This window comes from Populus alba, chromosome 19 (genome assembly GCF_005239225.2).
Source record: "Populus alba chromosome 19, ASM523922v2, whole genome shotgun sequence".
Lineage (NCBI taxonomy): Eukaryota > Viridiplantae > Streptophyta > Magnoliopsida > Malpighiales > Salicaceae > Populus > Populus alba.
Genome location: NC_133302.1, coordinates 9519576 through 9532628, shown reverse-complemented (window position 1 = coordinate 9532628; position 13053 = coordinate 9519576). Strand labels below are relative to the sequence as shown.

General features: G+C 34.9%; 1 protein-coding gene across 1 annotated transcript; it reads right to left on the bottom strand.

Annotated features, from left to right (window-relative positions):
- Positions 1 to 4116: 4116 nt before the first annotated feature.
- Positions 4117 to 12508, bottom strand: LOC118056739 (casein kinase 1-like protein HD16). Its single transcript, XM_035069062.2, has 17 exons — positions 12058 to 12508; positions 10526 to 10983; positions 10072 to 10197; positions 9911 to 9984; positions 9717 to 9786; positions 9578 to 9633; positions 9342 to 9413; positions 9127 to 9221; positions 8878 to 8944; positions 8676 to 8805; positions 8343 to 8561; positions 8120 to 8259; positions 6637 to 6811; positions 6448 to 6538; positions 5155 to 5312; positions 4845 to 5033; positions 4117 to 4503 (listed from the first exon to the last, which is right to left on the bottom strand). Exons 2-17 carry the CDS (start codon positions 10925 to 10927, stop codon positions 4444 to 4446), a joined length of 2124 nt encoding a protein of 707 aa, XP_034924953.1. The 5' UTR covers positions 10928 to 10983; positions 12058 to 12508; the 3' UTR covers positions 4117 to 4443.
- Between the last annotated feature and the right edge of the window lie 545 nt (positions 12509 to 13053).

The following is a 13053-nucleotide window of genomic DNA, read 5'->3' as shown; positions in this document are numbered from 1 at the left end:
AAAATGCACTTTTAAGTACTAATCAGTAAGTTAAAAAGAATGATGACAATTGAAGGTTTTATGTGGATTATAGATAATTGAATTAGCTGACAATAAAGAATAGGTTTCTAATTTCATTAGTAGATGAATTGATGGATGAGCTACATGGATCGTAATATTTCTCAAAATTGGATCCAAGGTCAAGTTATCATCAAATAAGGATGCACACTACTAATAGTGAGAAGACTACCTTCAGAACACATCATAGACATTATGAGTTAAAGGTGATGCCCTTTGGACTAACAAAGGCACCTGTAACAATTCAGGCATTAATAAATAATATGTTAGAGACTTTTCTAAGAAATTTTATGTTAGCTTTTTTTATGATATCTTAGTATACAGTCCTGCCTTTGAATTGCATGTCATTCGCTTCAAAATAGTACTGTAAACATTAAAGGATCATTGTTTGTTTGCTAGACAATCTAAATATATATTATGTGATTCTCAAATGAACTATATGAGGCATATTTTATCAACTAAAAGGGTTGTTACAGATCCTTAAGGCAAAAGCAATGAGAGATTAGCATATTCCTAAAACAACCAATGAGTTCAGGGGGATTCTAAGGTTGGTATGTAATTATAGAAAATTCATAAAAGGATTTAGAATTATAAGTAGGCCTTTGATTGAATTACTCAAGAAAAATAGTTTTAGCTGGAATCAAAACTCACAAATGGCTTTGAAAGAAAAACAACCTTATATGATGAACCAATATTGGCATTGCCTGATTTCAATAAGACTTTTGTACTGGGAACTGATGTTTGTGCTATAAGAATAGGAGCAGTACTTAGTCCCTCAATAAGGGAGACTATAGTCTTTCTTTAGTGAAGCTTTATGTTCTAAGCATTTGGGATTGTCTATTTATTAGAAGGAATACCTAGCAATTTTAATGGCAAGGATAGATGGAGATATTATTTTGAGCATTATTAGTTTGTTATCAAAATTGATCGTGAAAGTTTAAAATACTTGCTAGATCAAAAAACTCATTCTTTCATGTAAAGAAAAGGTTTGATAAAACTATTGAGGCTAAGGTATCAGATTTTTTATTAAAAAGAAAAGGAAAAAAAAAAGGTTATTGATGCTTTATCAAGTAGGGAGATGATTGGTAAAGGATTGGAAACTATTGATGAAGATGTGGGTAACTGTAACTCCATTTCAATAGTGGTACCAACATGGATAAAAAGATCATGAAAACTTATAAAAATAATTATCAACTATAGAAGATCATCTCTTTGAAATTAATAGGAGCTGATAATTGGCCTGAATATTGCTATGCATATGGAATACTCAAGTGTAAAGGAAGAATTGTGATTGGAAAAGAATGTGATATGAGAGGGGGGGAAATAGTCAAAACAAGTTGAGATTCTTGTATCGGAGGCCATGCTAGAACTTAAAATTCTTATAAAAGGCTTAAAGTTATGTTTTATTGGCTTCTAGTGAAGAAAATAGTGAAATAGTTGGTGGAGTAATGTTTATAAACAAGCAAAAACAAAGAAGGTCGCCTATCCTAGACTCTTACAACCATTGCCAATACCTGGTAGAGTTCAAAGAGACATTATAATGGGTTTTGTGGAAGAACTTCTAAAATCTGAAGGTAAATGCACTATAATGTTGATTATGGATAGATTTACAAAATATAGTCATTTCATTGCCTTATCATATCTTTTTATTGCAAAGATGGTAGCTGGGACAATCTTGAGTCATTTTTATAAGTTTCATGGAATGCCAATAATCATTGTGATTGATAAGGACAAAGTGTTTGCCAATTTATTCCAGAAGGAATTATTCAAGTTGTTAAGAGTCATTCATAATCTGATAGGCAATTAGAAAGGGTGAGTCAATACCTGGAAACATACTTAAGGTGTATGTCTATGAATAATCCAAAACAGCGATGCTCATGAATGGCTTGACCAATAGTTCTTATGTGTGTGACTCATTAGGTTCCCTAATAAGTTGGCCCAAATATAAATCATAATCTTAAATAAAATAATATTAAATAAATTAAAATTTTTAATTTATTATGATAATAATTGATTGATTTATATTTGAAGATAAAGTATAATATCTAGCAACCTGTCATGATCCTCCAAATATTAGTTTCTTTGTATAATTATTATCTTTTCATCATGAATATTCTGATTTAAACTTTATAATATGAAATATGTCGGCTTTGTTAAATCATTTTAGTTCTTAACATTATAGTTAAGAATTCTTTGAATAAAATTTTGAAACTCTTTTCAAAACTCATTCCATCTTGGCTAGGGATTTCACAATCAATACTATTTGAGAACAGATAAAACATTTTCATAATTCACCTACGGTGATAAACCCTCTTTTTTATTACTCAAATACCTGCATATAGTTTATGTCATACTCAATATGTGCTTGTTTGTTACCCTTAATTAGAACAACATGTGGTCAGGATTAAAACATAACACTCCATATATAAGATAACTTGGTGATCTCAAGTTTAAGGATCACTTACACAACTATTATAAAAGTATTTACATAAACATAGATGATTTGTCCATATAAAATTCTCTTACAGCATGTGGTCAATTTAGTGTAAATATTATCTGAAAAATACTTACATATTAGTATCAGGTATCTTTCATACCTCAATTTATGAGAGCAATTCTTTCCTTTCATAAAGAAATAAACATAATATGTATCAGTCTTCACAACTCTAATTAATATCTAATCTTAATAAAATATTGATTATGAACATTTAGGAATAATACTTTAATACAATATGAATCTCATAATTATAATAATTTTATAATTTTCTTTGCAAAATATTTTTATCTCATGAACTTTATCTCTACTCTAGACTTATTAATTAAATATTAGATTCATTAATCAAATATAAATGAATATTAAAGATAAAAAAAAATTATTAATAATAAATATATTATACATGAATAAAATCAGTGATACATGTAATCAAATGATGGACTGCACTGTATATTCACTAACACTTTCTTCTCTCATTTCTTTTGACTTTCAATCTCTTATTATCTTCACACCAACTCTTTGTCAAGACTAAGTTCTTAACAGCATGACAATAAAATTACAGGTGAAATCCCAGCATTCTGCTCTCAAATCTCTCCTATTCGTGTTTCGAATCTTAGAAATAACTCTATTGAAGGGCCGATCCCAAACAATTTATCGAGTCTTGAAAGTCTTCAAATACTTGATCTTTCAAACAATAACCTTACTCGACAAATCCCTGCTAGTTTAGGAGAACTCACTGGAGTGACACATGATCCCAGCGATGAAGATATCTTTTCCTTTGACCTACTTTACTTTCTTACTTACAAACCTCTACTTCACCCTGACAAAATAATTAGAAAAGCTAGACAAATTATCTGGGAAAAGGTATCTTCCCTTCCAGCACCACCTGGGCAGCTATATACTTCCTTAGATCTATCAAAGAATCAATTATCAGGCGATGTTCCTGATAGTATTGGAGGTCTGAAAAGCTTGAAATTGCTGAGCATTTCCTATAGCAAACTCTCGGGAAGAACACCAATCAGTTTTGGCGACTTGGAGAGCTTGGAAAGTTTAGATTTGTCGCACAACACTCTCAGGAGAAATACCACAAACGTTCGAAAAGCTTTTGCTACTTACTCTCTTGGAATCGAGTAACAGCAAGCTAAAGGGACGCATTCCAATTGATCCTCGGATACATTCAACGATCAGAGTTCTTATGCTAACAATAGTAGGGCTCTGTGGAATGCAAATTCAGGTACCATGTGAGAAGGAATCGCCAAGGATGAAATTGACAGAGCCAACAACAAATTCAGCACTTGGTTTTCTTGGAAAATGATGGGATTGGATTTCCTTTCGGGTTTGTCTCGACAATTTCAGCTATGTATGTCTCTGGTTATTTCCAGGTTGCCAACAGCCACCTGGAAACCCTAAATTCTCTTTTCAGCTCATCCCTCCAGCAGAATAAGGGGATAAAAAGGCAACAATTTGTTGAGCAAGCACACCCTCTTGTGCTCGTTCTATCTATGAAATAGCAAAAATAGCAAACGTTTTTTAAATTATGATAAATCAAGGCAGAATAGCAGTAATAAAGCACAACAAGGCTGCAATAGCCAATAACATTATATAAATGTTTTCAACTGTTGCCCCACCGGCTCAAACTTCAGCTCATGGTCGGGGAACCTGTCCTCAAACTCTCAATTCATTTTTTTTTTATTTCTTTCTCTCTCTTTTTTTTTTCTTTTCTTTTTTTACAGTCATATATGAGAAAGATCCTGTACCAGAAACCTGGTTTTTCTTTAACATGCGGCTGAAAAGCTGACCACCCCATTCTGAGAATCATATTGAAAATAGCATCAGCTTCAAAATTTGAAACCATCAGATTCTTTTGAAGAGGCCCGCATGTACACCAAAATCTAGCAAACAGTGCGCCCATAGCAGATTGAAGCAATGTAGAGATTTTTGGACCATTTTTCCTGCAAGAAGAAAAACAGGGAAAACTGAACAATTAATATTTTCATTATGAGAAGCTGAACAAAGCCACCACCTAAAAATAGACAAAACATATTGACGCCAAATTATAGTCTATTTAGTCAGCCAAACATTTTCCAGAAAAGGTAGTCCAACTTCAGGTGGGCTAAATTTTGCGTAGACCAAAATGCTAGATTGGGTGAGGTAACCAATGAGTTGCATATATGGAACTAAGACGGCTTGTCTGGTTAAACTTTTTCTTCAGGACTTGCAACCAACAACTCAGTACAATTTAAACTGAATTTTATTAGATACTTTAAGGCAGAGAAAACATGCAGAAACCTACCTTAACATGGGTGCTCGGGAAGGCAGAGGTGCGCAGGGTTTCCTGAGTTTCATCCACCATTTTTCGTTTTGGTATGCTCAATATGAAGGCTGCTTGATCAGTAGTGGCAGCCATAGATGTTATCCTGAAACCACTCTCCCATCGCCGATGGATCCCTTCGCTTGGATACAAAAAGTCAAGCTCCACAACCTAGTCCCAGTAAAACAATAATGAGGAGGAGAAATCTCATAACCAGAAGGTAAAATGGAAAATAAATGTGCAGGATTACCAGTGCATAAATAAAAATCAAAACCACAATAGGAAATCATACCTGATCAGAATATCCAGCATTCCTGGACATAACCACACCCCAGCGACTGCCAGCAGTTGTCATGGATGTGACATGAAAACCTTCTTTCCACTTTTTATTTATCCACTTGAAAGGAAAAGATTCACTCACTTTGTAAGACTGCTGGGTGTAAGGAGTTCCTACATAATTGCAGAAACTTCAGAATCTACTTGCGTAAAAGTTAAGCCATTGGATCTCTTAGTAAAAAAATTATTTCACTTAAACCACCAAGAAACTGAGAAAGGCTCGATTCCAATAAGAAACATGAATGAAAATTTTCACAGCAGTCCTGAAGCAGTGGGATGCCCTTTCCAGGCTTACTTTAAGATTTTTACTTCTCCCAGGCACATGATATAACTCAAATTTCAAGTCAATTTGACAATCATAACCATTTCATTCATCAACCTACATGTTAATCTACATAGCAAAATCCTAATTTTAATAGCTAGATACACCATACTGTGATACACATGCTGGTACCCATGTTCTATGCATGGAAGACTCGTTCCAACAATCAGCTTGGCAAAATGAATCATCTCAAAAAAGCAAAAGAACAATATGTAAGTTGCTATTTGAAACCTTTTTGTGTTGTATGCATGCCATGATGGCACGGCACAACACTTTTAACAAAGGCAGGCTGCAAAAGTGCACCTCAACTAGCATATGCAACAAATAATAAAGTCACACCCAGGTTTATAAAGCCCAACTAAATCACTTTACATGACCAGATAAAGAAATATCCATAGAAGCAAATCTTATTTCAGACAATACTAGGACCTGGCAATACCGCAATAAAAGCCTTGCACAGTTCCACTTGGTAGTCAGAAACATAACTGAAAACTTACAGAAATCATCTGTTTTGCAGATGACAGTTACTCCAATTTATTAATTTAGTTCTTCTAGCTGGCTTCCTACTAGCAAAGTAAAACTATAGAACCTGCCTAACAAATACATTAGTCATGTTCGCATGCAGACAGATAATGCCTTCCAATCATACTTGATGCATCTCTTCTTTACAAAAATGATCAAAGTATCTTTGTGCTGACATGTAGAAACATACCTATATAGTTAATTATAATAAAATTAATATTAAGTACAAAAACAAGCAGAATTAGCGGTTGGCATGGTGTAAAACAGTACAAGACTTCAAGTGTAAGGATCTTGGTAGCTTCCAAGTCCCAATCATTTTTATACATTATGAAAACAGAGTTACCAATCTTCACGTACTAACATATATAGCATGCAATTCTTTATACTGCAGAAACAGTCACCAACCTTTGGACATAACAACCAATGAACTTCCATTACTTGCACCAGCTATTGAACTGATGTAGTAATTTTTTTCCCACTGTTCCATAATCCAATCCTGTTAACAATCCAAACAATTTGAAAATGATCATTAGTTCCAGTCACACATGACCGTGCGGCAAAAGATGATGGCAATTAATTTTCTTGAATTAATACCTTGTGCAGGAAGACAGCTGACAATTCATAAACCTGAGATGTGAAGCCCGTTCCAGCATCCATGATTAAGGCCCAGAGATTAGTTGAAGAGGCAACACAGCTGATATATAATCCATCTTCATTACCCTTGTCTACATGCTGGCGCAGCCTTGCATCAGCTACGTTGTAGTGGTATCTACAAATCCAAGGTAAGAAAACAAAATGATAATGCTGGAACAAGAAAACTGAGACTATTAGGAGTAATATGATAATAAGAAGAATTATATCTTCAACTTAAAAATTATAATATTAAAAACAAAAACACAAAGGACATAGCCCATGAAGAATGATACTTTAAGATATTAATAGGATGTCCTATAGATGGCTATTCTACATGCCATGCTCCTTAATTGAAAGCAATGCAGAACAAAATGTTTCTTGGATAACTTTGAGGGTTTTGGCATAGAGCCACCCCTCAAAAGTCTTCTTAAACCCGCATACGATACTAATTTCTCTAGCACACTTCTTTTAGCCTTTTCAATTGAAAGAAGTCAATTATTGTCACCAAAATATCTGGACTTGTTCCATCACCATTAACACATGCTTCTTGGAAAATGAATGACATTTCCTAGTTAAGAATGACAATTACCTTAATCTGATTATATTTTATTACTCAAATTGTCTTATTAGTAGAGATACTTTATAGGGCTTTCACATTGATCAATGGCGTCACCTATCACTATCGTAGATCTTCACAAAAGAAAATTACTTTCAGCCATACAAGACTAGTGTTCTAAATTTATCAATCATTGGAAACACAGGAATATCCTTGAATCCTTCACTTCTTTATCCTTTGTCCAGGAAATCTGGCAATGTCTGATGCGAGAAAAGAGAAAAAAGTTTATGAATTACCTCTTTTTTTTAATTCTTTATTATATTCTGGTGTTCCTTGCAAATTTAGTCTGTTTAGAATTTATCGTCGAAATATTAATGCCACTATATAGAAATTATAGCTTATTTAGGAACTAGAATATTTGCTAGGAGTTTACTATTATGAACGTTTCTTTTCCCAATTAGCTTTCAACTTTTAGTGCCTATAAAAGGGGCATGAATTCTCTCTCACCATAGGACTTTAATAGTAAAGTATACCACACCTAAAACCTGGAAAAAAATCCACAGTTATCTTGCATCAACATTTCCACCACATTTAACAACCATATCAAACCTAAACCTTCAACTTTAATCTCCCCTCACCTTGCCTCAATCCCTCCCCCAAGAAACATGAACACAAGAGCCACAGTTTGAAGCATAAAAAAATCTAGTCATAACAGGAATTCAAGGACAGACAAACAACCAGTAGCACTTTCTTTCACACCCATAGCAAATGATAAAACCAGCTCAAATCAACTTACAGAGGCAATGCTCTGTGAGCACAGAAAATAAGAATTGTGAGCATGCAAGAGTACAAGCAAATGTTATATGACCGTGCCAGAAATAAATATACCTCTGCTTCATAGGTCGACGTGCATTGTAAACAGAAATCCACTGTGTAGCAGGACTACCTAATCGTACTTTCTTTTTTGGTTGCTCATCCTCTTCCAAGTTTATAAGCAATCTTCCGCGTTTTTGTCCAACCTGTCCAACCTGATTGTTTAAAACAATAATAAAAGGTCAGCAGGTTGAAGCATCCTATCAAGCTCAGGAAAAGAAAAGGAAATCAAAGTTGCCTTAAGAGCTCCGTCAATTCTAATTGGCCTTAGTGGAGTGCATGGTTCAATAAGACTTTCAAAGAAAGATATCAGCTTGGAATAATTCGGCTCCTCATCAAACTTCATATTTGTAACAGCTTCAAGGAATTGTTTGAATGGGGCAGGACAAAAACAACACATCAGCTCTGGAGATGTACCCATCTTTTTCTTACAAACAAGAAAGCTCTTGTTGTCTCCCTGTGCATTTTAGCAAACAATCAGATAATGACAAAAAAAAAAAGAAGTGGGGTAAGAAATAGAATGAAAGAGCATCTTAATAAAAAAAAACCTGAAACAAAAATGTTGACTAACCTGATAACCCTGCCATGGCAACCTTCCTTTTATAAGAAATATTAATGTATATGCTAATGACTCAAGATCATCCCTCCGACTTCCAGTCCGACCTAAATGTGCATGAACACTTGCATACCTTATTGTTCCCCTGCCAGACAGATGCGTCAGTATTTGAATATTTAAGAATAAATTGTTGAGCATAAAGGAAAAAAATCCACACCTGAATACATCAGGCCTCTGATCATAATCAACATGCTGACCAGAGGAAGCATCTTTCCATCTAGATGCTGAACCAAAAAACATTAAATTCACCAGCAATAAATACAGATATAATAGCATGTAGTACAACTTCAACCACATAGAGAAGAGCAAAAATCTCATGTACAAATTTAAAATAAAATGTTTGTTGTTATGATATGTCATCATGGTTGACACTCAAGGATAGTAAGAGCAAGGAAAGACAACATACCCAAACCAAGATCAATAAGATATAGCTTTTTCTCATCTGCGGTTCCAGGTTGACCAAGTAAAAAGTTTTCAGGTTTAACATCTCCATGCACAAACCTTGTTTGAGAAGAGAACAAATCATGAGCAGCAGTACTTACATTCTAATTGAAATTACCAAGGCAGGTTGATAAATAAGAGAGTCAAATCCTAAACCCATGGAAACAGAAACGGTCCTACCCCTTCATGTGAAGCTTTTCAAGAATTGATATAGCCTCCACAGCAATGCAGGCTGCCATATTTGGTGACATCCTGTAGCAGGAACTTGCATATTAAACAAGGAAAAAAAGCGACCCCTAAAATGTAGACACATACATGGATGTCATGCACACATGCATGATCATGGTGTCAGTGACTGTGTGTGGCTGCGTGTAGGTGTGAGGGAGAGAGACAGAGACAGAGATGCTCTTTCTTACGATTGGCCAAGCGAATTCCAAACATCCCAAAGACTGGGACCAAGCATGTCCATTACCTGAAATATATATTTGATTTCTTTCAGACACAATAAGCAAGTTTAGAAATTTTGATATGGAGAAACTCATAATCAAACCTCACCAGAATATAGAAGTCTCCTTGACGACCCTTGTAATGTACCCAAGGAATTCCATAACATCCATTTAAGGTGCTTTCCAATTCAAATAGAAAAGGAGCAGATCAGTAAAGAGTGAGGATCAGATGATAGATTTCAAATAAGTTTATTATTACATGATTTTCATATTTTAATTCGAATAATGAAGGCAGGTGCTTACTTGTACACTTGCCATTCGTATGGAGGGCCATAATTGCAACCTTTACTATTTCTGTGCTCAAACTTTAGTGCCACCTGTAAAGAAAGGGAACGGTAAGCATCAGACTCAAAAGGGTTATGTTTTCAACATCCTAGGACATGGAAATGAGCCATTGGTCATACCTCAATTGCATCTGGTCCAGTTCTATCACTGCCACCACTAACTCTTCTGCCAACATAAACTTGGCCAAAACCACCCTTGCCCAACTTCCTTTCTACTTTGTACACAGGAGAACTACCCACTTGCACCTGCACCCATTAACAGAAAAACTATCTATTTCAGATAGAGATTAACTAAAGATAAACTACTACACATTTTAGAAAGAGATTAATTTTAAGATGAACTTAAAAGTAACAACATGCAACCTGACCAGCTTAATTTCATTAATATTTTTCAAAATGATTATCATCCAAATATTTTCAAACAGCTTATTCCACATAAGCTGAAGCAGTGGAGACGGCAATTTATTAATTACAAGGAAAGGATACCAGAAGAATACTAATTAAGACAGTTTTATACAACTCTGTGATGCACACAAATAACCCCACAAAGATAGAAAGGCAAATGGATGATTACCCTCTCAGGAACTGGAGTAGTGCTTCCTTCTTCTTCGACTCCCACTACCTTTTCTGCACTTCCACCCTCCATCGCAATATCTTTATCTGCCACCACCTCTAATCTATTATAACCTAGTTCAGCAGCTCCAACAGCTGCAGGTTCAACCTGACAAGGTTCTGGGTCTAAATCTATCAACCTAACACCCCGGCCTCTACCGGCAGCAGTTGGCCTCGTTGTTGGCGAAGCCCCTTTCGCTACACCTGCAGCATTCCCACCCCTTCCTCTACCACCACCAGCTCTCCTCCTGGTCTTGTTTTGAACAGGCACCGTCAAATTTTCTGCTTGATTGTTTGGTTGATGGGGAGGCTGAAGATCATCAAGGCGCTTTGATCTCCGGGCTCCACTTCTCAATTCTGGCATCCTCAGCCCATGCAAATCACATTCCACTTGATTCTGCCGATATCCCTTCGAATCTCCTGTAACAGAAAAACCAGATACTCATAATTTATGACATACATGAGCACACGTGCAGACGCATAAACTGCAGTGGGAAATACAGCATAAAAGGAAATGGCACTAGAAACAGAAACATTTGAGCAATCTAATAGAGCACGTTTCACACGTGTTTTTTACAATGGATATCTGCAGCTAAAATTACACATCAATGATCAAAAAAGGAAAACACATAAGCTACCCATGCATACCCTTCAAAACAGACACGTATCGGTAAAGAACCCGTTCAAATGCAACACAATCGCGCGCTCAAAACTGATACATACATGGAAACCCCCTCAATCAACTACAATTCAAACTTTTTAGAAAACCCTTATCAAAACAACCCAGCTGATACAAGTTTTTCTTTTTCTTTATCACAGCATTGTATAATTCCCAATTTCACAACAAACAACACTCTCAACAACAAACACCAACTGCAAACAGGAAATACATAAACTAATTCTCATAAACATATGCATATATCAAAACACATATACAGTAAGAATGTTCAGTTGGGTTGCTAAAACAGATTAAATCTTCATAGACATACATTGACAAAAGCAAAGGTGGCTTACTTTAAAAGCAAATATAAGATAAAAAGATGGTATTTTCATATCCTAAAACATGAAGTAAATGGTATCTTTTATATCCCAGGCCATGAAGCAAATGTAGCTAGAAATACCCACAAAATCTAAACAGTTGCTTGTCATTCCATTTCCAGAAAATGATGTTCTATCATTTCTTTTCCATTTAGTCACTCACTCTTACTTTATACCAAAATCATATCGTCTTAAAACTAACCACACAAACATATCCAAACACCAACAATTGAATCCATAACAAAATAAAAAAGCTAAGTTTTTTTCATCTTATTTCAAAAAGTAAAAATCTTTAACCATTTAACAAACAATCTGCAGCCCGATCATCAAAAAAACTTGAAAACCCTTTTGTTTCATAACGAAATCAAAGCCGATCATCAACAAACAAAGCAAACACAGAGATTAATATCATCAAAAAAGAAAACCCACATAAGAAAAACAAAAAAAAGCACTCACAGATCGATCTTCGATACAAACAAAAACAACAACGATCGGAGCTATGAAAAATAAGCAACCGATTGTTCCTAGATCGCCCCTTTATTTTTCAGATGAAAAAAAAAAAAACTTTTTGTGTTTTGATAGATAAGGGGTTGTTGTTTGGATAGAAAAGCAAGAAACATAGAGAGAAAGACTTGATTTGATTTGGGCAAAGACTCTCTTTTTTGGTGTCTTGAGTTTGTGTTTTCTCTTATTACAATGTGTCTTAAAATGATAGAGGGATGGTGGGGGTGGTGGAGTTCTTGTTGTTGTGTCTGGATGTATGTGTGTTTCTCACTCTAGAAAATCTCTCTTCCTTTCCTTTCTTTTTGCCAAGGAGTTAAAACCAAAAACTACTCTCTCTCTCTCTCTCTCTCTCTCTCTAATGCTATCTAGGAAGGTACTCCTCCTATCTACCACATAATGTATATTTTGTATAAAGAAACATGAGGTATGCAAATGTGGCTTTCTTCTAACCAAAAGGATATTCTAGTGTAGAGAGAAGAAGAGATATGGCTGTATGGTATACGGGGGTGTGGTATATATACATGTATTTGAGGTGTATGCACGGTGGTTTGGTCAGGATACAAAACATGGGGCATGCATGCAAGACATGGGTAGATTGGACAGATCTGTCCCTGTAGTAAATCACCATGAAATTTCATTAAATTTCATGTTTCTAACTTGGAAAGGGTTAGGTTTGAATTTTGAAATAGTGGGTGAATGCAGAGATGAGGAGTTACCCTAGCTTTATGTAGATTCAAGCTTAAAATATATTTATGTTAGTTAATTTATATCTGTGTTTGGCATCATAATAGTTTTTGTTGTTGCTTTTTTAATTTATATTTTGAATATGAGTTTTCTAATAAAATCCATGTAAAATTATATCACATATTGATTAATCAAATATTTTTAAAATTATGATTGGAACACTACATTAGTAAACAAATTTTAAGCTACAAATGAGGTTAAATA

Bases quoted from the DNA above. Each gene is read 5' to 3' on its own strand.
- LOC118056739 (XM_035069062.2), bottom strand. From the start codon at position 10,927: ATGCCAGAATTGAGAAGTGGAGCCCGGAGATCAAAGCGCCTTGATGAT. The intron at 9,222-9,341 runs GTAGGACCGTTT...TTCTCAAACAAG, and splicing joins GAAAAGCTTCACATGAAGGG to GTTTGTGCATGGAGATGTTA. The intron at 8,806-8,877 runs GTGTGGATTTTT...TCTGTCTGGCAG, and splicing joins CAGAGGCCTGATGTATTCAG to GGGAACAATAAGGTATGCAA.